Below are 26,522 nucleotides of genomic sequence, written 5' to 3' on the forward strand. Positions count from 1 at the left end.
TAATCAAAACAGAACCCAACAATGTCTTTTCATTTTCATGGGTTCAATAAAGGTCCATGTTTAAACATATTTAAAGCAAATGCTTCTCTTTAGTTGTTTGTCTCTATGTGGCCCTGTGATGGACTGGTGACCTGTCCAGGGTGTACCCCTGCCTTTTACCCAAAGAGAGCTGGGATAGACTCCAGCAAATCCCTATGACCCTGGTTAGGAATAAGCAGGCATAGATAATGGATGAATGGATGGATGTTTCCCTTTATCATTCAGCATCATGAATGGAAAAGTGGTCTATTGATATTGTAAATGCAAATGAATAGATGCTGAAAACGTGGTAAACAAAGGAAAGACAGAACACGATTATTTCTGTTTTCTCAGTTGATGTTTGTGTTTGTGTTGATTAATTCAGAGCACACGTGCACGCACTCAAGAAAACAGTCATGTTAAATTACAATATGTTCTTAAAATGACAGAGGTATATAAATGTTAAGTGCAAAGCTCACATATATCCACATTCTTAGTTGGTGGCTCTTTGAAAACACATTTACTTTGTTTTTGTACGTGCATACACAGATGCACAGGGGCAGCATTAGTGTATAAGAGATGGGTTATTGCAATATAATCCCCTTATTAAAGCTACACTAGCTGTTCTGCTGATTGGTTCAGAGGCTTTTTATAGCAAACCGGGCAACAGACACACACACACAGACAATCTCATAAACACACACACACACACATATGTCTATCTTTGTGAGGAAACTCTGACTTAATGCATTCCCTAGACCTTTACCCTAACCTCAAACATCACAACTTAATGGCTAAACTCAACCCTTACCCCAAGCCTAACCTAAACATTAACTCTAAATCCATGTCCTGACTCTCCAAAAAAACATTTGAAGTTGTGAGAGCAGGCCAAAAGGTCCTCACAACGCCAAAATGTCCACACAAGAATAACAACCATTGTAAGGCATGTGAACACACACACACACACACAGAGGGACAAAAGCGTTTGACATCTTTGTTAAAATCAAAAGTTGTAATTAATGTTGCATGGTAAAACACACATATATGTCCTGTACACAAACACACAGATGTATTCATCTGCATCAAATCCTACCATGACAGATGGAAAGGATTACTCACCTTCCACACACACACACACACGCACGCACGCACGCACGCACGCACACACACACACACACACACACACACACACACACACATACACAAATACATACAAAAAAATCCAAACTTGTTTTTGGTACTGTGATCACATTAATTCCTTAAAAAGAAATTGATACACTTTTGGTTTTTCTTTTTTTCTTTTTTTTTTTTTTGGTTGTTTCTGTGGTCCAGAGGGTTAACCAATGGATCTTTTCCATTAGTCCTGTTGTATCTGCCTCCATGCCATTACCTCCATTCAAAATCCTGACCGCTGTCTTAAATCATGAATGAGCTGCTTTGAAAAATAAAGTACCAGCCAAGAGCTGTCAGACTGGAAACATCCTCCTAGGGTGATAATACAGCATCTTTGCCAAGAAGAAAACATTTCAGGCTTTTAGGCAATCACTCACATACATCCATTTATTGTACACACACTGGATCTTTTTTAGCAACTGTCTTTCATTGTTTTCTCCATCACTTACCTTTTCTTAGCTTTCTGTCTGGTCTGCATGCTTCTCCTCTCCCTTGATCTTGGTGTCTCCCCCCCCCCCCTCTCTCTCTCACTCTCTCGTCTATGATAGTCCTTCAGTCCTCAGGAGTGCTCTCCGACTCTTTACTGCTCTCTATCTCTCTCCGTCTCATTCTGTTGCTGCTGATCCTCACTTGCTTGCGGAGACCAGTGATCTTCCCTCCTCTCCCCTCTCTCTCTCTCTCTCCCTCCCATTCTTTCTCCCCATATCCCTCCCCTCTCTCTCTCTCTCTCTCTCTCTCTCTCTCCCATTCTTTCTCCCCATATCCCTCTCCTCTCTCTTTCTGCTCTATCCCTATTTCTCTATTTTTGTACCCACAGCAATTCTCAGTGATATTCTTTTGCATTCACCTATTTCACAAATACAGTACCCTCACTCCTGTTTTTGATCTCTCCCCACATCTCACTCTTTCCCCATCTCTATCTGTTTATTTGTGTCTAATCCCATGCCATGACCTGTTTTTTTTCAGTCCGTGTCTGTCAATGTGTATGCATCTCCATTGACCCTGGCATGGTAGCAGACCAAGTGAAACTTTGGCAGCACCCAAGTGTTTGCCGCTGGGAATCAAGCCAGGACACAGTCAAACACAGACACACTTGCACACAAAATAACACACACTCTTGCTTCTGTCAGTGACTTTATTTATATCTTTGCCTCTCTTTCTTTCTCTGTCTTGTCCTGTCGCTTCCTTTCCCCGGTCGCTTCACCTCATTCTCCCCTTTGAGCTGTTTTGTTGATGTCCACTTTTTTCTTATCCCACTTTATTTTCATTTTGTGGTTCTTTCCTTTTCTTTTATCTTTGTCTCTCACACCACCTAGACCTCTGCATTGGACTGTCCCTACACCCACCCTTCTTCTATCCCATTCTTTCTTTCACTGCTTCCATTCATACTAGCCAAGGATGACAGTGCTTTCTTTCATGAGACAAAAAAAAAATAGATGCAATGAAAAGAAAGTGAGATTAAATGCCATATGACATCAGGTTCTAATTATGCTTAATTACAAATGCTTTGTCTTTTGTGCACAGCAAGACACGTGTGTTTGAAAATGAATTTCCTCATCCTTGTTCGTCACGCACCAGGAAAGATGAGAATACTTTGTGCTACGCGCTTCTCTTAGAGCCAGGTTTAAGAACTAAGTTGAGGTTAGTATTATGGCTGTCAGGGAGGTGTTTGTGAGTGCATGGAGAATGAATTGTTACCTGTGTTTTGTGTATGTGTGTGTCCCCGGAGCAGTCCCTTGATGCAGTGTCCATGTGACTGTCCTACCTGACCCCTCCCCCCTCTCAGAACACCCGGCAATATATGCGGCACTGCAAAGTGGTTGACTCACCTTGCGTGCGTTTTAGATGACCTCTGATGAGACAAGCAAAAAGGTGTGTGCGTGTGTGTGTGTGTGTGTGTGTGTGTGTGAGTGTGTGAGAGAGAGAGAGAGATGGGGAGACTGAATGTGTTACATAAGCAACTGGAGTACAATGCAACATGTGGACTTTCAAACATAATGTACATATGAACAGGAACTTACAAGGTTGGCAAACCAAGACATAGCTGTGCTAAAGCTCTGAGGTCTCAGTAATTTGAGTAATTTGACTTTGGAGGGGAGGATGAGAAGGGAAGCATGCCATTGGCAAGATAGGAGGATGAGGAGAAAAGGTGTGAGAGTAAAGATAAGTTTCCCTTTCACCTAGTTAATGTTTTATTTTATTGGAAGCCATCCATTGGAGGTTTCCTCGGCACGTGTAACTGGCAGGAGGCCCCCAGGGTAGACTCAGAACACACAGGAGAGACTAGATTTCTCATCTAGCCTGAGAACAGCTCAGCTGGAAAATGTATCTGAAAAAGGGACGTCTAGACTACCTTGACGAACATGCTGCCACGACAACGCGACTCCAGATAAGCACTAGAAGATGGATGGATGGATGTTTTATTCCATCGCATCTTTCTTTCTCGCCCTTATTTATAACAGATTGTGCCTTTGTACTTGAATTGGGAAATTAGAGTCTGAGGACACATTGATCTGTTTTCTGCAAAGCGAACAAGCGCACGTGTTCGTAAACACACTGAAATGCAAACTCACACAGGCATCCACGCTGTTTCTCTTTTTGTTTCTGCCTCAAACTAACACACAACCTCATCGCTGGGACACACACAACTATAATTACCACTCTGCGGAATCTATCTCGGTCTTTCATCCCCTTCTCCTCTTCCTACCTCTGCCCGAGGTGTTGGAAATAACATATGTATGTGTATTCGTGTGTGTGTGTGTGTGTGTGTGTGTGTGTGTGTGTGTGTGTGTGTGTGTGTGTGTGTGTGTAGCAGAGGGGGTCAGAGATGAGCATGTGTTTGTGACAGCAAGGAGTGCATCAGGCTTCCAGCTCGACTGTGTTTTTTAGACTATTTTAAAAAATGATGAAAAATCACAGTTGAGAGCAGCATAATGACTTCCCACCTGGGGGGAGACCACAAAAGGAGAGCCAGAGGTGGGAAGAAAGGAAAAAAAAGAATAAAGGGTGGTGAGAAGATCACAGGCAGGATGTAGACCTAAATGAAGTGCTGTAAAAGGAATGAGCGTACCTGGGGAAAAAAAAATGATTTTTTTTGAATGGATGGTTGCTATCATATCCCCCAGCTTTAAATTGAAACCCATTTATTCGTGTATTTGGTCTTATTTTGCTGCATGAATGACTCCCTGTCTGTCTGTTTATCTGCTACCCCTCAAAATAGGCTAAATATCCTGGAGATTGGCAATTTAATCAGTGGGAGCATATGAGTAGATGTCTGAGTCATTCATATGTATCGGCTGAATTGCTTGCTGCACTGTGCCACACTATTGAGTGACAGCTGTAGCACTTTGTATTTCCTTGCTTTAAGTATTTAAATTAGGGCTGTCAGAGTTAATGGTTTAATGCTGTGTCTTGGGTATACAAATGGCACAATAAACAGTGGGTTGTTTGTTTAGGTTGGCACTTTTGTTTGCTCTTTGGGGTGTAATAAACTGTGCAGCTTCCCTGGGTTCCTACCAAGGCTTAGTTTAGATGTATTTCATGTCATGCAGTTGCATTTTCAGGTATCTCTGAAATTACAGTAATTAATACATCATTAATGAGAGTGGCCAGAGTGAGAAAACGGATTGACAAATTGATAAATTGAAATTGAAGAAGGGAGGAGGTGGAGAGAGAGAAATCCCAGACCTTGCCAGCATCTGTGTCCTCTTTTGTCCGTAATCTCCTCAGTGTTGCGTAAGGCCTTTGCCTCAACAAGCCCCGAGCTCTCTCTCTCTCTCTCTCTCTGTCTCTGCCTCTGTCTCTCTCTCTCTGTCTCTCTCTTTCTCTCTCTCTCTGTGTGTATCAGTCACAAACACACTGTAGTTTTATTAACACAAACAAGGCAAATATGCCATATCTACTCCATATCGTATGACATGTCATCGCATAAAGACGTGATACAGACATGAGAGGAAAGTCATTTGTTATTGGTTAGTGGTCGCTTGTTTGAGCATTTGTGTAGATAGCATAAGCCCTTTAGGAGAAGATAAATTACACATTTTTTATGATTAAGCAGGGCAATATTACAGTTGACCAACACTTCCACAGACATGCACTGTGGACCTTAAACCAAAAATAACGGGAGAGTAGTTCTGGTGAGTACGTGTGTGAGTGTGCGTTCTTAATCCTGTTATTTATCAACCATTACACAGCAAGGAGGCAAAAAATGAAGGAGAGGATGAGAGGGGAAAAAGAGAAGAAGAAAGAAAGACTTACATGAACGCCGTTTCCTGTTATGGCCTATCCTGGTGTGAATCCTGCTGAGGAGATAATATAGATCATAACCTGCTTATTCATATCCCTGAATGATTTTAACATTATCTGTTTATCTGTGCAGGAGTGTTTTTGACTCTGTGTTAAATATTCTGTCATTTTTGCATTTACAGTATAGTGTGAGACTTTTAAGTATAAATGTCATGACCATGTTTTATGACTTAATTCAATTTCTTCCTTCGTTACACAACTTAAAGTGCACGCTCTCAGCCTGCAGCGAAATTAGTACATCATATATTATATTTATATATATTTGACAGCTAAATAGCTCAGCATTAAGATGTACTGTATAATATGTTATTAGTAGTATATGTCTGTTAATCATAATTTAGGATGTCAGTCTGAATCTGTCTATACAGATACCTGAACATTAACCTTAGTGCGTTTATCTGCAAAATGTTGGTGAAATGGACGTAACAAATCATTCATTTGCTCGTCATCACGTACCACTGCTGCTGTCATATAATAACTGAAACTGATCTGCTGCTGATTATGCCTCTGGGCAATATTTCTGACAGATATTGTTCCAAGAGCAAACACTTGAATTTATAGCTGACACAAATAATCACAAGATCTAGATTTCTCTGCCTTGGGATTGTGCTTTATTTCAGCTTGAAAATCATTGCGTATCCTTTTAGGCTTCCATTGGATATACCCACTAAAATAAGTGACTGATGAAACATAAGTAACCTGTTACTCATATGTGATTCATACACAGCACTGTGTGCAAGCGAACCACAGGTTTGCAAATAAGCAGCAGCCAGCAGGTTAATTATGTTACAGCGAGTGTAAACCCTCAGGAGAGTCCTCCTACAGTCTGCCTGTCGTCTTCTCTCTGTGTCAGCTGTTTGGTGCAGTGTGACCGGTGTTTTCTTTTATTCTTTTTAACAGTTTAAGTGGTACATGGAAACAGAGGAGACAGACTATTAAAAACAGATTGGGAATTTAAAATTAAATTCCTAATTTCTTCCTCCTCTTCGGAGCTGCTTCAGCAGGTGGTGCCCCGCCAGCCTAAAATAGTTTGTGTTAACCTCTCAGGAATGTCAGTTAACAGTATTTGTTTCCAGGCCTATTTTTACTTTCAATAAAGTTTTAGTGGCTCTAGGACAAAATATATATTGTTTAAAGACAAACTAAACTTTGTTCTCTCTTTTAGTAATTGTTACTTGGAGTGCTTACTCACTACTTTAGTGCTGCAGTAAATTGATTTCCCAGCAAATTTAAGGATGAAACCTGTGATGGGAACAAGAGGCAGAAAAGAGAAGTGGAAAAAAACAATAGAGGTTAAAAAAGAGAGTGTGTTTCACTGGGGAAAAAAAATAATTATAATAATTCATCTTAATTATATTATGTCAGTTGGTAACACACAAGTTAATTAATTAACAGATCAACACAACTGATTTAAGTCATTTAAGACATTGTATTACCATACCTACTACTCAAATACACTGTTTTTGAAATTGTTATATGGGGCCTATGGTGTCGCTGCACTACAAGAAACTTGGGAGGAGGATAGCTATGCACTCTCGTTGTTTATGTAATAAAACACTTGCTTCCTTTATTAGAGTGTGTCTTTGCCTACATTTGTATTTGCTCTAAAACTATGCTTTTGCGATGGAAAACAGCATGTTTTCTTATTAGAATGCAGGAAAGCACACACACACACACAAACACACACACTGCTTGTTTTGATCAGATGAAAGCTGTTTCTAACATTCGATGCCATTCGTCTTTCCTCTTCAATTAGCAATCCATCATCCTTCATCTCTGTCTCGTGTTTCCCTGGTCTCTGGGGGATAATTTCACCCATCACCTGGCTGCTAAGATGAAGTAGAAATATCTGCACATCTGCCAGGGACTGAAAAATATATGCAAACTTCAAGAACAACAGGGGGAAGGATCAGAAAAACATCAATATTATGTTTTGCAGATCATTTTCTATTTGTATTTTCTATTATATTTTTTATTTACGCCATTCCATATTTATGTTTTAGGCTGTCAACAGATAAATGACTTGAGTGCACTGAACATACAAAGGACAGGAATAGAAATATGTATATAGGGATACAACAGGAAGTGAACATGGAGAAAGAATATTTGATGATTGGATGACTAACCAATCAATATTTTGTTACTCTCTCATATGGCCATGATATATGAATGACAAATTATGTTTATATAATGTCACTGGTTATCTTGATTCTGGTCAGTGCAGACTAGTGTCATTTTCTCTTTTATTCTCTGTTGCCCACTGCTCTTTTCCATGTTTTCTCTTTCTTAGCCTCACAGTCTGAAAGTTAGTGTTAAATTTTCTATGGATTTTCTGTTCTAATCCAACTCAGGGTGTTTTTCTCAGCATAAATCATTTTCACACACACTTAAAACTAGAAACTTTTTTGAAACTTTTCATTTGCCTATCCTCATCTTTCGCGGCCTTACTTCCACAGACAATATCGCTTGTTTCTTCTCCATTTAGTTGTGTCTCTGACTCTCCCACTGTCTGTCTCTGTTACTCTTCTCTCTTTGTGTTTGTGTGGTGTCACCTTGGGCCATATTCAAAGTTAAGTGCATGTAATCAGGATTTAATACCTCATTAAAAAGTCCAATACTGAAAACCTGCAGTAAATTTAACACCAAAATGAATGACCACATTTTGCATTCACTGAACGGGAACCTACTATTTGGGGTTGCTCTGTCTCATATTATACATGTAATCCTGTCTTCTCCCCTTCTTTACAAAAAGAAAGTAATTTTCCTTTTCCTTTCCTTTCATTTTCACCTGTTGTTTTTAGGATCGATCGATCTATCTATCTATCTATCTATCTATCTATCTATCTATCTATCTATCTATCTATCTATCTATCTATCTATCTATCTATCTATCTATCTATCTATCTATCTATCTATCTATCTATCTATCTATCTATCTATCTATCTATCTATCTATCTATCTATCTATCTATCTATCTATCTATCTATCTATCTATCTATCTATCTATCTATCTATCTATCTATCTATCTATCTATCTGAACCAGATGGAAGCAACTTTAGAACTTAATTTATACAAACACAACTGCAATTATTGTGTTTGTTTATAGTAATTATGCTAATTTGAGCATGTCACTGTAGTAACAGCTTGTTAATGCATACAGTGTCTTTAAAAAAATAACATCATGACAATTTTTCTTGCTCAGGGCACTGCCCTTTTGTTCTGGGTCATGTAGGAAGTACATGACGATGCATCTTGGAGTTTTTTAATGATACTGTTTAGCAAAAGACAAAACTGGTCTGAGGTTTTGCTTTAAAATGATTTTAACGCTTCAGAGGTTTAATTGTCTTTGGCTTTAGATGCATAGCACTTAACTTAAGAGAAGTTGCACATTGCCCAAAAAGTAATGATGCATCTCTACCCCCTTCCCCCCACCTCCCACTGCCTTCTTCCATGCTTTACATCTACAGTCCAAGGTGGTTGCCTGCATGACAGCCATCCTCAGCCAGATGGATGATCGTCACTATGCTACATACATAGAAACCTTCACTGGAACCACTGATCTTGTGGTAGGTGCACACAGCCGCATGCAGACTTTGTTAAATACGCCTCAGTGGTATAGTAAAATATAAAAATGCAAGCACAATGTGTCATAAATTGATTTTTTTTGGTTATAAACTTAAAGCGTTCTCTTATCCATTTTACAACAGGACTTCCTGATGGAGTCCTTCCTACTTTTCAAGGACCTGATAGGAAAGCATGTTTATTCCTCAGACTGGATGGCCATGATCATGGTACAGAACAGGTAATGTACTGTAAGCACACAAAGGCCCAGGATTTGAACCTTCAATCAGCTACAGTAGTCCCAGTTATCCTGCTGTAGCCTGTTTAGTGACCAACTGTTGGGCCTGAGTATTTTAAAGGATTGTTTACATCTGCAGTGACTTGTGCCTCCACTACCCCACACAGGGATAAGTGTAAGATAGCAAAGCTGGGTTCAAGACTGCAATTATGAAAACAGCTGATGTGTGATATGTCTGTATGTGTGAGCTGATGGAGCGAAGCCGTGGGTGCATTTTTTTTTTTTTTTTGGTGATGTGCGCTAGAGGGGAGGCAAAACCTGTGTTAGAGGAAGAGAAAAGGCAAATAGGTAAAAGTGGGGATGAGCTAGAGGTAAAGACAGGTTGATAAGGAGCTCTGCAGACTGAGGTAAGGGAAGCGATGTGCAGCTACAAGGAAAAAGTCCCACTTAAAAGAGGGAATGACAGTCAGCTCTGGATAACAATGATAGATAGATAGTGTTGGAGCAGAAAAGAAATTGGGAGCAGATCTGCTACTTAACTTTAGAAATTCATATAGTCACAACTCTGCTAGACCTGCACACAGTGTGTTAAGTTGCTATCATGATCTATCATTGTGACAGAAGGCTTGAATATGAAGCAATTTTATAGTCTGTCTGAAATAGCAGTATAAAGCTATGAGTTAGTGCAGCTGAAACGGTTTCATAAAATAGTTTGCATTTGTGATCACTGACAAATTCTGTTTATTCATAAATGAATCATCAGCAATTAAGCTACAACACTGGGAAGTTATTTTTGCCACATAATCTTCTATTTCACCTGATCCAATGCTACTTTGTTGGCATAATTTGTGTTTGTATACAGTATTGTGTATGTTTCTGTTCATTAGAGTGTTCCTGAGAGCCATCAATACCTATGCTGACACAATGAACCAAAAGTTCCTCAATAACAATGACTTTGAAGTACAGGTAAGTGTAAATACACATTACAATTGTATAATTACAGTTAAGGCTTTGACAGCATCTGTGTTTTGTACCTGTGCTCCTTTTAACATGTATCTCAATTGTTCACCCTATATCCACCTTTTTCTCCCTTCTAGTTGTGGAATAACTATTTCCACTTGGCGGTGGCATTTATTACCCAGGAATCTTTGCAGCTTCAGCATTTCTCACCAACCAAGAGGAACAAGATTCTGGCCAAGTGAGAGAACTGCAATATAATTTACCCCTCAAACACTCAGCGATTTTTGATCTATTTTAGAGTCTAAATTTACTGTTTACACCCCCACTGCCTATTAATGCCCCATTTTGCCTGTAGATAAACATTCAGTTTAGTTCATGTTGGGGCCGATTAGTGTTGTGCTCACTGTGCTGTTCAGTGCAATGTTTCTAAACTGTTTTCTCTTTCTTTCTGTTTCTGTGAATTGGGTCTCTCTCTTCTTATTTTAAGATATGGCGATATGAGAAGACTCATTGGCTTTGCTATACGTGACATGTGGTACAAACTAGGTAATAAAATCAAGGATGTTTACTGCATCTCACTATGCAATTATGCCTGTTTGCCATCATATCAAGATATACTGTACCTGGGTCATGAACCATAACAAGGCTTCACAGTTTTCTATAACATATTACATTAAAAGTACAATTCATGGTATACATCTGTAATCTGAGAATCCTGCATGTACAAAAATATATTTTGGCAAGCAGAAGTAGAGCTCAGACTTCTTATTGCTGAGGGAAAAAAAATCTTGAAATCCTGAATTAGGATGTTTTGGTGCACAAAGACCTGTGGAGCCTATTTGAGGGCAAACATGGTGACCATGAGAACATTGCCCTGTTAATGTGATTTTTTTTTTTTTTTTGCCCTTCTCACATCTGTATATGTTATTCAGGTAGTCATAAGATCTGTTTCATCCCTGGCATGGTGGGCCCCATCCTGGAGATGACTTTAATCCCTGAGGAGGAGTTGAGAAGAGCCACCATTCCCATCTTCTTTGACATGATAACCTGTGAACATGCACATTCTGGAAACTTCCACAAGGTAATGACACATACAGGAACATGTGAGTATAATGTACATGTTGAAACAGAGCAGAGACATATGGTATTTACAGCCTTTGACACATTTAGAAATTAAAAAAAAAAAACTGCACTTTCTGCACTTGCACAAAAACACTTGCACAGACACATTGTGCTCTCCACCGAGTCAAAGCGACATCTTAATTATCCCCGCATAATTGATTTCTTCTTCTATTCTTCTCCTTCTTTCTCCTCTTCCTTTTGTCTCCCTCTTTGCTTTCTTCTCATGGCTCTCTTCTTTTGCAGTTTGAAAATGAGATTATTTTGAAGTTGGACCATGAGGTGGAAGGTGGAGGAGGCGACGAGCGATACATGCAGCTACTGGAGACCATGTAGGCCTGAGTATTATAGTATAAAGCAGCACAATTCCAGCAGTCGGTGATGCCTGACAAATATAGCATACTAAATACACATCTATCCTGACCATCACAATCGCCTGAGGAAGTAACTTTTGACACGCTGGTCTCATAGCAATACATTACATTGAGAAAACTTGCAGCACTTAAGCACTGAATAACAAGGCAAAACCTTCGTCGACATTTCTGTTGATTAACTCGGATGCTTGTCTGCCAGCCTGCTGGACTGTGCTGCCGAGAAACCCACGCTCAGGCCACAGGTGCAGCACTTTGTCTCCTTGGTGAAGGGACTCCTCACTCGTCTCCTTGACTACCGCACTGTGATGAGCGACGACAGCCGCAACAACCGCATGAGCTGCACTGTCAATCTTCTGGTATGTCCCACCTTCTTTGAAATGCACTAGTTAGCTGGCTGAGTTGTTATTGCTGCCGGCTTCATGTTCCGGCTGGCTTGATCAGCTTTACAAATCGCTCCTCCACAACAAAGGTGTTCAAGTGGGCTGTCATAAATGGCAGTAACCAATGGGGACTCAGGGCTAAGTGGGATCTTGAGTCCAGATTCCTGTGAACCTTTTTTCCATAATGAATTGCATCATTTTTTGTTTACTTCATGTTTCACTCATCCTTGTTGAATCTTTAAAAATCTCCCAGAGTGTCACAATAGATTTGCATTCATTGATACTGCCCTTAAAATTCATGTATTGTACTTTGTAGTTGCAGTGTTGAACCCCATAGCAAGGAGGTACTGATCCCCCACACACATACACCAACACTTATGTAGACATCAATAAACTCATTATTAATTTAAAGACTAATGTCAAGAAGAGACTAGAGAGGTTGTTCCATACAAACCTCAGTCAATAGTCTCATCCATACCAAAAGAGCCACGCTGATTGAAGAGTTCATTAGGAAACACTGATTTTATGTCGTGTCTTTCTTGCCAAGGTCTTTGTATTTATTTTCCACATTTAATTTGTGTGCTGATTGATCTAAAGGAAAAGATTCATCTATGTGTCTGGTCTCTGTTTGCAGACGGTTGCATCAGCTCCCTTCTGTTCCACATCCTTTCTTATATGTGATCTCCTAATCAGATTTTGCACCATGGTTTTCTCAGATTAGTAACGGCTCCCATTTACCCACCATAAGATCATCTCCACAGCAAATTAAATCATGTAATTTCTCTTCCAAACTCTGACTTTCTTATTTTGCACCGACCATATTTATTTGAAGTCTTTCCTAGAATATTCATTTTCATGATATTTCTTAGATGCTAAGGTTTGGGAGGATTAGTTAACGAGAAGTAGATGCAGGTTTGTCTTTATCTTGTAATGTGTTATTGTCTCCCTGAGGAGGTAAGGTTGCTGGCACACAACAGATGTGTTAAAACTGTAGATTGTAGCATCTGTCCAGCTATTTTTTTACTTTTTTTTTTGGCCAGGAAAAAAAAAAAATCTCTTCTCCAGGCTAGCAGGTGTTTATGTATGTTGTTAGCCTCCAGGCTAACTTCACTTACAAAGTACATACACAATCACATAAGTGTTTACTGCACTTTCCCATGCAGATGCACGTTTTATATTACATTCACAAACATACACTCATTGAAACACACCTACAGCTCAGACTAAATTAACCTCTGCAAACGTCTGTGCTGTCGGTTATGAAGGATGCATAGGAAGTGATACTAGCTCTGCTGATTGTGTCATTGTATGTTCAAAAAATGTGTCACAGTAGAGTCAGTGAGCGAAAACATCTAATCTTCATGTAGATGAGCAGTCTTCAGCAGACACTTTGCTTACTGAAGTTAAAACAGTCCACAGCCACATGCTGTAAAATTACAGAATTATAAACTCAGTCAGTGTGCTGCTTCAAAATGCTTTGGAAAATCTGTCTGTCTCACATACACTTATAGACGGACTCTAACATGTCCTTTTCATTTTGTAGAACTTTTACAAGGACATAAATCGTGAAGGGATGTATATCAGGTATGTGCTGAATACGACATGGTATACATTTAACCTGTGCTTGCTTATTATGTATGCATGCATGCATGTGTCTTAATGTGTGTACATGTGTGTGTGTATGTGTGTGAGTGTATTTGTGGCTCTATAATCTGACAAGGGATTATATGAGTCTCACTGAATTAATGTCAAAATCCACAGGATCAGCTCTTGGTCTGACTGGAGGGCGAGCAGAAAGAGAGACAGGGTGGGTGTGAGGGAGGGAGAGGTGGAGAGACAGCAGGAGAGAGAGAAAGAAAGAAAGAGAGAGAGAGCGAAAGAGAACACAGATTCTGTCAGGCCCCATGGTACATTTCTAGCAATGACTAACAGTGTAGATGTATTGTAATGTGTAAATGTGAGCTCAGTACTGTGGTTCATCATCTGCCTCCATATGTCCTGTGGAGAATACAGTAACATTTGGCTCTTTTGCTAGTTAATGTCGGCAAATGTTAACATTATTTAATAGAAAAACACGTTAAACAATGGATTTATGTTATCACACACTTATATGAAGGTCTAGCCATATTACTACAGGCCATGTGTGAATATTGAGCTGCAAAAATAATTAGGTTATGACTTAGTGTGTGAATTATGGAAAATTAAATTTGAGTAATAGCTCACATTTACAGTATTGGTCAAAAGTGTGGACGGAACTTTTTTGTTTAGATTATTATTATGATTATAAATTGATGCTTGAAATAAAACCATGAGATAATACACATTTAATAATGTAGTAAGCAAAAAGGTGTCAACGTAAATTTAAAATATTTTCATCAAAGGAGCTTCTGTTTGCCTTGATGACAGCTTTGCACACTGTCAGCAATATCTTAATCAGTATAATGAGGTAGTCACTTTGAATTATTTTTAATTAACACTGTCAAAAGTTAAATAGTGGGATTTCTTGTTTTCTTTATGTGTTTGAGACCATCATTGGTGGCGTGCAGACGGAGTTAGCAGAGCACCCAATCGCCCTATTTGACTAATGTAGTAATTCATATTGTAGGTAACTAATCAATGGAAACGTCGGTCCCTCATTACTTTAAGACGTGAAGATCAGTCAGTGTGGAGAAAGTTTTAAAGTTTCTTCAATTACAATGGGAAAAGCCATTAAACTCTATGATGAAGCTAGGTCTCATGAGGACGGCTCCGGGATAGCAAGAGCAAGACTTACCGCTGGTGCAGAGGATAAGTTCATTAGGGTACCAGTCTCAGAACTTGCCAGTTATCAGCAGTTTAGATTAGAGCCAGAGTAGTAGACACATCTCAACATCAGCTGTTTGGAGAAGACTGTGAATTAGGTCTTCATGGGCAAATTACTGCAAAGGAACCCCTGGCACAACATTCTGCAGTGACACGTTCTCTTATCTGGTTCAGTTGGGCCATTATTTGGACACTGACCCAAAACACAACTACAGGCTGTGTAAGATATTTCTGACATCAGATCATTCTATCTAAATCCAAATGAGATGGTTTGGGATAACTGCAATGTGAAGGAAAAGCAGCCCATGAGTGTTCAGCATTTGTGGGAAATTTGAAAAGACTGTTGGAAAGATGTTCAGGTGACCACCTCGTGAAGCTGATTGGAGAATATGAGATGAGGTGAAAAAGAGAAGGAAAGACACTTCATTTAGGCAAAGCACCAAATTTGACTAGAGAGGAAAATCCAGCTTCTGGCTAAGTGGCAGACTGTGGGAGATAAAAAGAGAAAGAATCAAACAGTAGTAAAAGAGTAAGATATTTCACTATCAGCCCAATGATCCATCTCCCTCTTGTTAGGCTAATACAGCAGTATTCAGCTTTAATTAAACATCTGTAACATCCATTACAAAAACATATGCTGAATCATGTTGTTGTCTGTATGCATGTGTGTCCTGTTGAATGTCCATAATATATTGTGTTCCTATTTGGGGGTATATGCAGTTGTGTGTGTATGTGTGACTGTGAAAGCAAAAGAGACTGATACATACAGTATGTGTACTTCATTTGCCCAACAGTGGCATCTAGTGGAGTAATCTATATGCTGCATGTTGAACGAATTTGACCCGTGTGACTCAGTGGTTTTGTACATGTGTGTGCTCAGGTACCTTTACAAGTTGAGAGACCTTCACCTGGAGGGTGAAAACTACACAGAGGCAGCATACACACTCCTGCTCCACTCTCGCCTGCTCAAGGTAGGACACGCAGACACAGGCACTTATAAAGTGTTATTTTGTTGTTTAATGCTGGAGCCAGTGTTATGCTCAGCCTAATCACTAGTCTGCCTGCCACCAATGAGACAGTTTTTTATTAGTTGATAAATGGTTGTTTCGTCATTGGCCTCCAAATGATGAAGCGCTGAGTTTAGTTTATGGCATGGCATCGGCCACCGCTGCCTGATCACCATGGTGATTGATGCAGTGAGCGTGTGTGAGCGTGTGAGCGTATGTGTGTGTGTGTGTTCAGTATTGTCTAATAATGTCTTTGCATGCATGTGTGTGGGTGTCTTTGACCTCTTCTGTCTCTTTATCTCTTTAATGGGACACTTACAATCTCGCAGAAAGGCCCAGAGTTAAAGGGGCCTCTCTTGCTTCCTATTTTCTTCCCTAGTATCATAAGATCCTTTGAACTCTGTGGTGTTTTTTCTAATCTGGAGATAAACACCCAGTGTCAGTTCTGTCATGCCCTTTTTACATTAATGAAAAGAACTGGACTGTAACACACAATATGCTCTAATCATATTCCTCACCATCCTAAGCAGACAGTTTTGGCGATCATTAAGTATGTTTTTGTCTGATTTCTCTATTCATTTCAGTGTAATTTATGAAGATGAATTACTGGCTCATTACTATAATAGATGAGCATTATTCTGCTGTTTTGTCATGTACTCTCCTTAGAACTAATGTTGATTTATTACAATAACAAAAACTTTAATCTTTTAGTTCTTCTCTCTTGTTTTTACATAATGATAAATGGAACAAGAAAACAGAGTTGTTTCTTGCTGCAGCTTTTTTTTTTTGTTTGCTTTTGCAAAATAAAATTACACATTCACAGATACCTCATATTTTTTTTTTGTCTTTGTCCTCTCTACATTTCTGTCTTCCTTTCCATCTCTATTACAGTGGTCAGATGAGATGTGTAGCCCCCAGTTTGAGTTCCACGGCTCCCAAACCCAGCGGCAGCTTAAAGAAACACTCTACGACACCATCATTGACTACTTTGACAAGGGCAAGGTCAGTATCGCTTTTATTGCCTTTAGAAATGTAAGATACTGTAATTAGGTTTTGCTATTTTTAAATTAATATAACACCGAAAAGATCACGGTACTTTAAAGTTGTTTTTTTTTAAATTGGAAGAAAGAAAAAAACATCCATAAGATCATCATTCAGTGCTCAGACTTTTATTTTGGAAAATGTTTATCCTGCATCATACATTTTAATGGATGAGTGTTGCAATCATGCAGCCATAGTGTCTGTGTGGTGTGTTGGTGCAACATTCATTTTGTATTCTCCATGTGTGCTTTCTGTTCTCTGAAGCAGTGACAGACACATTTCCTCCACTCTGGAGACCTGGAAATAGAGATTTTCATGAGATGAATTCCCACCACGACAGCTGCTGCCGATTTATTAGCAGATGGAGTAACGAAGGACACTTCTGTCTCTTTTCTCGTGTGTGTATGTGTGTGTTTAGATGTGGGAAGAGGCCATCACTCTGTGTAAGGAACTAGCTGAACAGTACGAAAATGAGATCTTTGACTACGAGCTACTCAGCAAGAGGCTGGTAATACATGACTGTCTCAGACCTTCATACCTTCTGCACTGTGATCCTGATCAGCATTTCATCCCTTGAATTACCTTTATAGATGTTGATGGGTTTAATTCAGGCAATGTATTGAGGTATTTGATGGCAGTAATATCATGGTTCAGTTCCAGTGCATCTTAATTCATAAGTAATGATTGGCTTTTATAACATCTAGGCAAAATGTCCACCAGCCAATCCAAGTTTTAAATTGCACAGATGTTTTCATAACTTCATTCTATACACACTCAACCATTAGAACCATATATCAGCACAACCATCCATCCATGTTTTTAAAAAAGAATACTTACTTGACAGATTCTCCTTTTAAATAAAGATTTCTTGAAGAAGTCTTGTTGGAGCTTCCACAATTACCATATGACCCCAAAAGTGTGATTCCTCATTGTCAATCATCTGCATCTTCAAACCCTTCTCACTTTGTCCTCTCAATCCTTAGTCTGTTTCTTTCATCTCTTGATCTGGCACCACAGAAGAAGTGATTCTGTCTATATTCAAAAGTCTGTCTAGTGTTTTAGCACCACCTTTTCCTCTGTCTCCCCTTCACTCAGCTCTTCTCTTCTCCTGCCCACAGGGAATGACACTTTTCCCAACAATGGAAAAGTCTCTCTCACTGTTTATATGACTGCAGCAGTGGCTCTCCCAGCTAATGTTGAATTTATGTTGTTATATAAATGACAAATATTGCCCTTGGATTGTGTGCACTTTTTTTTCTACATCTATCACCCTCAAAGGCCCAGCATTCTGCTGAGCGTAGCTTTGTCATCAGCACAAGCTGATAAAGCTGCTGTGATTGCACACAGTGCACATCTGAACTCCCCTCTGAATGCATCCTCTGTTTCTGTCTTTGCAGGAGAAACAAGCCAAGTTCTATGAGAACATTATGAAGATCTTGAGGCCTAAGCCAGACTACTTTGCAGTGGGCTACTATGGACAGGGCTACCCTCCATTTCTCAGGGTTTGTGTTCATGTTACTGTTTATTGTGAATAAAAAAAAAAGAGTATTAACAAAGAATTTTCATAGAATAGATATACAAAGATTCACACAATAAACATAATTAACAGTGACTCTCCCCTTCCTTGAACAAATAGTTCAACCCCCCCCCCAACCCATTATCAGCACTATCAGTGAGCATGTTTCTAAACGCACCAGCAGAATGGCTAACACAATGGGACATAAAGTACCTTATCTGAACATTGTGGATCTATGGATTTCAGCAAACTGCAGAAATAAACTGTTCCACTCTTTATACTCTTTATACTGTAGCTCCTGTATTTATTAGATGCATTGATCTGCTGTGGTAAGGAGTATGATAAAGTCAGTGACTCAGCTGGAGGGTGGGGCAGAACACTGAAATTAAAAAAAAAAAAAAAAACTCTGCCAGCTCTAAATCCACCATTCTATTTAAAGATAGTGATTAATCTATGAAGATTAATGAATAATTTGGGTCTTGGGTTTATTATTATTATTATTAACACCAGTTAATTTCCCATGGCTTCAGAACAAGGTCTTTATCCATCGGGGTAAGGAGTATGAGCGCAGAGAGGACTTCCAGAACCAGCTGATGAGCCAGTTCCCCAGCGCTGTGCGGCTAAACACAACCACCATCCCAGGAGACGATATCAGGAACTCTCCACTTCAGTGTATCCTATCTGCAGCATAACACACATGAAAACAAACAAATGTACAGCCATATTTGAGTAAATGAGCAAAGAGTCATGGGATCTTTGGTTTGGGTTTTAGATTTATTCATCCAGACAGTTTTAGGCTGAATTTACATGTAATTTTAGTTTACTTTTGTGGTACTTTTTTTTGCTGTATCTCTATATTAAACCTAGAGGTTATACACTATCCAGCTACTGTGCATCATGGTGTGCTGTTTTATTTCTGAGTTATCTGAACTAGATATTCAGTGTTTTACTGTGCAGCCAGTCCTTGAGATTCCTCCTCGCCTGAAGAACAAACCTGTCCCTGACCAGATTATCAAGTCAGTCCTGTGTAACTCATCATATTTGCATAAAGTAAAATGTCAATGTTTGTGAAATGATAAACTAACAGTAAAGAAGAATCCACTTGTTTTTTGATAATGCCACATTTCCTTCTTTTGGAAATTATTTCTATTATTTCCTCTGTTTGACTCCGTCTGTCTCCCTTTTCTTACACAATATACTTTAGCTTCTACAAGTCCAACTATGTGCAGCGTTTTCACTATTCCAGACCTGTGAGGAAAGGCCCTGTGGACCCAAACAATGAGTTTGCTGTGAGTTAACTTTTTAAAATGTGAAAAGATGTACAGTATCAGACTGCAGGGAGTGTGAGAGTAGTTCAAAAGCTATTGTATGCTTGCATTATTATTCTGAGAAACATTAGATTCTGTGCTATAAAGTGATAGGATTTTATTTATCCTTTATCCTTGTTCTTGTTTTAGTCTATGTGGATTGAACGAACAACTTTCACCACTGTGTATAAGCTGCCAGGGATCCTACGCTGGTTTGAGGCTACTGACATGAAACATGTAAGTCTGTAGTGGGTGTGTTTTGATTCCATTTCTGGTTCGTATGTTTGCTGTGGACTACAGCTGATGTGTTTCCCATCTTATTTTTTTTCCTTTCCCAACCTTCATTGATTCCTTCCTTCTTTCCACATTTTTAATCTTCTGTCACTTTACTTGCACCCTTGTAACTGTATTCTGCCTGTGTCACAAGACTACCTTGTCTCCACTGGAGAACGCCATCGAAACCATGGAGTCCACCAACGAGAAAATTCTGACCATGATTAACCAATACCAGGCTGACTGGAGCCTTCCCATCAACCCCCTCTCCATGTTGCTCAATGGCATTGTGGATCCAGCGGTCATGGGAGGCTTTGCCAAGTATGAAAAGGTAAACTAGAATCTACAATCAAATCTAGCTGACTTTATAGTCCTTTATAACAGCATTTCCTATGTCAAAAAGGGTGATGTTATCACTAAACTGTGAGTGTTTAGTGGACTTTGATGATTATAGGTTAAACCACTGATAATGATTTATTTAAGTATATCTGTATATATTCCAGGGGTGATGCTTCCTAGACCACCTGGTTCTTTTGTTTTGTAGTAATAGTACGTCAATAGTAGTTTTACTGTCCACATGCAAGTTTAATCGCTTGAATTTGACTTTGGCCTATACAAGAACTGATTCCCTTTAATTTGTGTAAGGCATATTTTTTTAACAAGGCACTGTAGTGGAAGATTCACCATTTCAACAACATTTTACGCATGAGGCACCTAAAATGTTACGTGAGCTTAAAAGACTGCTTTATTCATCCCTCCTGTTAAACTGATTTGCATTTATTTAGTTTCAAATATCAATATCCCTCCTCTGCCTCTAAACCTGATTTTATTTCTGCAATCCAAATAGCATTAAATGCGATGAATGGTTTAAAGTCTGATTAACTCATATCTGGAAATATTATTAGCATTCACCTTCAAACACCAGCGTTATGATATCCAGCATAAGAGAGAGATCAGTGTGCATAGAAACCACACACGTAGGTGGAAAATCCAGTTATTCATTTACAAACTGCTTGAGCGGGTGAAATCTATAGCTGTCATTTCTTAAAGGAGTTTTTAATATTTCATTGGTATCAGGCGTTCTTTACTGAGGAGTACACACAGCAGCACCCAGAGGACAGAGATAAACTGCTGCGCCTCAAAGACCTCATCGCATGGCAGGTAGTGAAACAACCAACACACACTTCACCAATACAGAAACACAACACAAGTAGCTGTGTTCCTTTTACATGGATGTTCTGCTGACGCCAAATCGTTTGTATTTACAGATCCCACTACTGGGAGGGGGGATCAAACTTCATGGGAAGAGGGTCACCGACGACCTGCGTCCATTCCACGACCGCATGGAGGAGTGTTTCAAACAACTGAAAAAGAAAGTGGAGAAGGAGTATGGAGTGAGAGAGCTGGTATGAACGGCAACAAAAGGATGAGAGAAGAGAAAAGAAGCAGGGAAATGAGAGTTTTTAAGAGTTTTATACATGGTGTTTCTCTGTAAACCAAAACGTTAATGCGGGCACAGAGTTACTGTGGTAGAGCCGTGCTAATTAAGCGGCAAATGAGCTGACCCAGGCGGATTTTATAGATCAAAGTACTCACAGAACAGTGTTGATATGGGATTTGTACCTTTAAGTTTCTCCATAACCAGAACAGGATTGGGGGGTCTGTGTGAGCTAAATATGGTGATTAACTTGTAAATTGGCTCTGCCCTTCAGGGGAGATTACACTAATGATGATGAGTAGGGCTAATATGCTGATTTTAAGTATAACTTTAAGAGTAACTATCTTTTACACGTATAGTCTTTAACGATGCACTTCTGCTTTTTTTTTCCACTGCCACTGGCCACTGTTTGTACTGTACTCTGTATTTCAGTTGACAGATTGTTCAGCTCTCTGTCTCACTGTTTCTCTCACCAGCCGGATTTGGATGAGCGGAAGTCCACTCGTCCCCGGTCCATGCTGCGCTCCATCCGTCAGTCTATCATTTCGATCTCCTCACTGCAGGGATCTGAATGTGGCACTCCAACCAAGCCCTATGCAGACAGGTACTCTAGCATATTTACATGTGCTGACAAATGAATTTGTCTAGGGTGTAAAGAGAACTCTAAAATGCATTTCAAGAATGACATATCTGGTCTACATGATGCATGAACTATATTGTGATAAAATGGCTCCAGGTGTGTCCTAATCAATGGCATGAAGTCACATATGCTATAATCTCATCACAAACTATAATTAATGTATTCCTAGTTTAAAAAAAAAATCACTCCAGGACAACATAGATATGATAATCAACAGTAAACTACTTTAACTTATTTACTATCCCTGCCTCCTCCCAGGGAACTCCCCCCTGAGTCACCGATCTCTTGGTCCTCCAGCCTGCAGCGCTCTAGCGGCAGCGTTAGTACAGTGGAGGAGATGGTGATGACAGTGGGCGAAGCAGAGGTCAAAATGAGGAGGAGTAAGAAGAAGAAGTTGAGGAGCAGCATGATTTTCATCACAGAGGAAACAGAGAGGACAAATACTTTGGACTGCAGACGGGTATGAATGAGCTCAAGTTGGAAGGAAATTGTGGGATAAGAGAGGAGAAAATATGAGGAACACAACAGAAAGAGAAGAGAAGAAGACTTGGAAAGGCAACACCTAACAGGAGGTTTAATACACTGCTGAGTATCTGGAAGTGTTGCTGAGTTTTCTGTGATCTCTGTCTCCCTCTAGCTGTCCAAGAAACAGGAATTCCGCAGTGACACCAACTTGTCCGGTCCAAATGAAGGAAATGTATCGTTGACAAATGCCAACTCCAGATCCCTGCCTGCCATCACAGGTGACCCACACAAATTCACCTGGCGCCATAACATGTACTGTAAAAAACCCATACACCCTCAAGTTTAAACTCATGATGCCTGTTCTGGTAAGCTGACTATAAAGACATTCAAAATATCACAGCAGGAAAATGCCCTTGTAGTGCATGTTAAAACCAATTTGGCGAGATGGGTGATGTGGCACTAATAGCCTGACCTAACACAGATTCTGGTGTAAAGTGGAAAATTAGCAAATCAGTAATATAAGTTGTAATTTTTCAGAACTGGGCAGCAGTTTCATCCAGTTTATAGCTCCTTGTTGCAGTTACATAACCCTGCACTTCAAAAAAGAGCATCGGACTATAATTCATTGATGTTTCGCTGGCATCCTGCCATGTTGGACCACACCAGCTGATCCAGCATCGACTGTGGTGTTAATACAATCCCTCTGATTAGCACCACTGACTACAGGCTGTACAGCCTCACTGAACATACACATAGTGCCACCAGTGTTGCCAGAGCAAACAGTTCAGAACAGCTGCAGCAGTATAATTAGTTACAAAATATTGTCTGGCTGAAAGAAGAGGCAGAGGTTTTGTTGTAAGCTGCTAATCAGCGAGACACAACCACTAAATCCTCAGCTGGTTCTGTCTGAAGGTCTGTCCTTGGCGGTGGTGGGGGCCGCAGAGGAGGCGGACGGCACCAGAATCAGGAGGGATAGCAAGAGCATGTCTGTCTGCATGACCTCTGACCGAACGGCTGACAGACGCTCAAAGGGAGTCATTAACCTCCTCTTCAAGTCTAAGGTGAGACCATCATTTAATTCAGTCCCATAGAGAAGCAGCTGCCTAACTTTCAAGAATTAAATCAATACTCCTGTCAAAATCTACTGATGTGTATTAGTTAGGCATTTAATACACCAGTGTTAACATTCAGATAAACATAATTCATTTTTACTCCTAAGAGAGAATAATCTGTGTGTTTACATCATGCATTTTTTATTTCAACAGAGCTGCAAATCGGAGGATGTGAAGTCTGGTGATCCAGCCAAAAACAGTAAAAATCATTTCTGAAATCTGAAGTATTTTAATTTCTTATTTCCTGTACTGATTATTATTTGCATTTTCTTGCCTAAACCTGGCACCAAAGCCAAAATTATGCAGTCACTCCCTCAGCGTGCCTGTCACTCTCACTGTTGCTGTTGCCCTAATATAATTGATTTTACCCATCAATAAAGGCTATTTTTGTTGAGTGACCTTTTTCCTGGTAATTCAAATGATTCCCAGTGAAGCTAAATGCCATCTTAGAGCTTTTCAATCAATTCTGCTTCTACAAGAATGAACAAACACAAACCTTCCCGCTGACACGCTTGATTAAAAAGCTTCTTATTATACAGTTTTTGGCATTGTTGTGACTGACTGAAGTTAATGGGAAAATAATAATTTGATAAAGCACAAAGGTTACCTTGTCCTCTCAAAGGACTTTAAACAGAAACATGTTGCCAAAACGCTTCGGCACCGGTGCAACAAACAAGAAAGTCTACTAAATTCACATATCACTGGGATTAACAAACTGTGTTTATGTTTATGTGAAACTACTTACTGTAGTAACAAGTAACAACATTCCAACCAATGTCATGTTGAATATTATGTTAAAATAAATTTTACTTTTGTTTGAAATAAAAAAAAAACAAAAACAAACGAACTTCGACCTTAAGAAAATAGTTTGAGAAGTTTTTGGGAACTACAATGTTGTGAGACATATATGGCAATATCAATACTACTTCAATGTCTGTATGCAAATATGAAGTTACAACCAGGAGGAGATTAGCTTAGCTCAGCACAAACACCAAGACTGGTTGTGTCCAAAGGTAACAAAATCCACACTAATCAACATGATATCTAGTCTGTTTTAGCTGTGAACAATATGTAAAAGAATAAGTTGTGATTTTATGATGAGTTATGTCTTAGAACTGTTTCATGGTGATCAGTGCAGTGACTTTGCAGTGTACAGAAAGTACTCACTAATGCGTATTTTAAGCTGGTAAATCCATTATATAATCAAGCTTTAAACGTTCAGTGTGATCTATATAGCATTCATAAATATGTTACCATCAGTGTGTAATCACTGGAAAATACCAACCCTTGCATTTTCTTAATCTTTAGAATGAGTCTTTCAAGTCTACCTAAGGAGCGGGTCTCCTTTCACTGAGGCAGCCATGATGTGCACTATGTTTCTACAGTAGCCCAAAACAGACAAGTCAAAAACTGGCTCTAGACAGGGAATCCCGATTTGTTTTAAAGACGACAGTCACCGTACCCTCCCTTGCACCTGGAAAAGGGTGGGGTGGGGTGGGGTGGGGTGTGAGCGGTGCTCAACAGGTTGTATTTTGCAATAACGCCGCTAGATGGCGACAAATCTTTCACAATTTAAACATTACACCAGGATAAACCACCCACATTGCAAACCAGCACAAACCAGTCTGTGAAGACAGTGTCTTTCGATTTCCCTGGATCTCTGCTGGGCTTGAGAAAAAAAAGGACACCCAGGGTGATGAGGAGATTACCTCTTTTGTCTTGCAGCAGAAAAAAATCAAATTGAAGAGTGAGAAACATTGCAGCTTTCAGCTCTGGAGTCTTAGGTTTGTTTTGTGGCACTTTACCCTCAGCCTGTTTGTTGGTAATTCCTCCAGATTCAGTCTGTAATCTTGTGAGTCCATCGTGGCTTACTCTGAATCCATATAACCCTTCAACGTCTTGATAAACAGTGAGCCAGCGAGGGGGGCAGCATATTAGCCTTAGTCAAAGTCCTACTTTCTTCATCGACTTTAGTGACATTTTAATAAAGTTATTAAGATCAACTGCTAAAAGAGCAGACAGGCTGCTGCATATGATGAATATAAATTAGTAGTCAGTGCAGATATTGAGACAGTTAATGTATCACCTACACTTGTAAAATGTCACTACGTTAGAAAATATAATTTAAAAGTAGACTGTTTTAATGATTCCTAGATATGGATGAATATTTCACATTTGCCCAGTGGTGGTTTTATCTCTCTGAGCTCTCTGCTGTGCAGGTAGTCAGAAGGAGATTAAGAACAATGGAGACATTCCACCTCTCCCTTATTAATACTGTCATTACCTGATACCACATTGACCACCAGATTTCCCCACAGCCAATTTAAAGTTGCTTTTTAAAACTCTTTCGCTGCAATACTTCAGTCTGAGAGTGGATCCTGTGATTAAACCATTGCTCCGTGACCACCGAAAGATTTCAGCCCAGAGACATCTATCTAACTTCTGCAAAATAGGACAGGTTAGACTGGTGGCTTAGGTAAATGATATGCCGTATATTGTATATCCTCACTGGGAATGAACGTGCTGCATCACTTGACTGATTTATTTTCAACCCGAATACCAAGACTCTCCTGGAAAGTATGTAAATGTTTCAAAATATTTATTCATAAACCTTCTGGTGTGGAAAGCAATGTGGAAAGCACTGCATTTTGAAAATGTAAATAGTAAGTTTAAAACAAACATGTTCAGATTTAATTGAAAAATTTGCAGCTGTGGCTGTGTGTCTATCACATTCAAAAGTCAAAAGTTAATGATCTTTCTCTTTGGCTTTTAGTCTCTGAAAGCACTGCAC

The 26,522-nt window shown here is 39.5% G+C and overlaps 1 protein-coding gene across 1 annotated transcript in view; it reads left to right on the forward strand.

Annotated features, from left to right (window-relative positions):
* The window catches only part of dock2 (dedicator of cytokinesis 2), an 81,754-nt gene extending 57,485 nt beyond the window's left edge, over window positions 1–24,269 (forward strand). The window contains exons 27-51 of the mRNA XM_026331254.2: window positions 8,966–9,064; window positions 9,206–9,300; window positions 10,185–10,263; window positions 10,395–10,495; window positions 10,745–10,803; window positions 11,190–11,338; window positions 11,623–11,708; window positions 11,950–12,106; window positions 13,674–13,714; window positions 15,813–15,903; window positions 16,831–16,941; window positions 17,399–17,488; window positions 18,378–18,482; window positions 19,027–19,168; window positions 19,431–19,512; window positions 19,701–19,785; window positions 19,954–20,040; window positions 20,231–20,407; window positions 21,154–21,237; window positions 21,345–21,482; window positions 21,991–22,118; window positions 22,413–22,614; window positions 22,792–22,897; window positions 23,532–23,680; window positions 23,885–24,269. Of these exons, the coding sequence (XP_026187039.1) occupies window positions 8,966–9,064; window positions 9,206–9,300; window positions 10,185–10,263; window positions 10,395–10,495; window positions 10,745–10,803; window positions 11,190–11,338; window positions 11,623–11,708; window positions 11,950–12,106; window positions 13,674–13,714; window positions 15,813–15,903; window positions 16,831–16,941; window positions 17,399–17,488; window positions 18,378–18,482; window positions 19,027–19,168; window positions 19,431–19,512; window positions 19,701–19,785; window positions 19,954–20,040; window positions 20,231–20,407; window positions 21,154–21,237; window positions 21,345–21,482; window positions 21,991–22,118; window positions 22,413–22,614; window positions 22,792–22,897; window positions 23,532–23,680; window positions 23,885–23,947 (2,706 nt within the window). The 3' untranslated portion in view covers window positions 23,948–24,269. The remainder of the gene's footprint in view (window positions 1–8,965; window positions 9,065–9,205; window positions 9,301–10,184; window positions 10,264–10,394; window positions 10,496–10,744; window positions 10,804–11,189; window positions 11,339–11,622; window positions 11,709–11,949; window positions 12,107–13,673; window positions 13,715–15,812; window positions 15,904–16,830; window positions 16,942–17,398; window positions 17,489–18,377; window positions 18,483–19,026; window positions 19,169–19,430; window positions 19,513–19,700; window positions 19,786–19,953; window positions 20,041–20,230; window positions 20,408–21,153; window positions 21,238–21,344; window positions 21,483–21,990; window positions 22,119–22,412; window positions 22,615–22,791; window positions 22,898–23,531; window positions 23,681–23,884) is intronic.
* Window positions 24,270–26,522: the final 2,253 nt, after the last annotated feature.

The sequence above is a fragment of the Mastacembelus armatus genome, chromosome 10, assembly GCF_900324485.2.
Source record: "Mastacembelus armatus chromosome 10, fMasArm1.2, whole genome shotgun sequence".
In the NCBI taxonomy this organism is placed as follows: domain Eukaryota; kingdom Metazoa; phylum Chordata; class Actinopteri; order Synbranchiformes; family Mastacembelidae; genus Mastacembelus; species Mastacembelus armatus.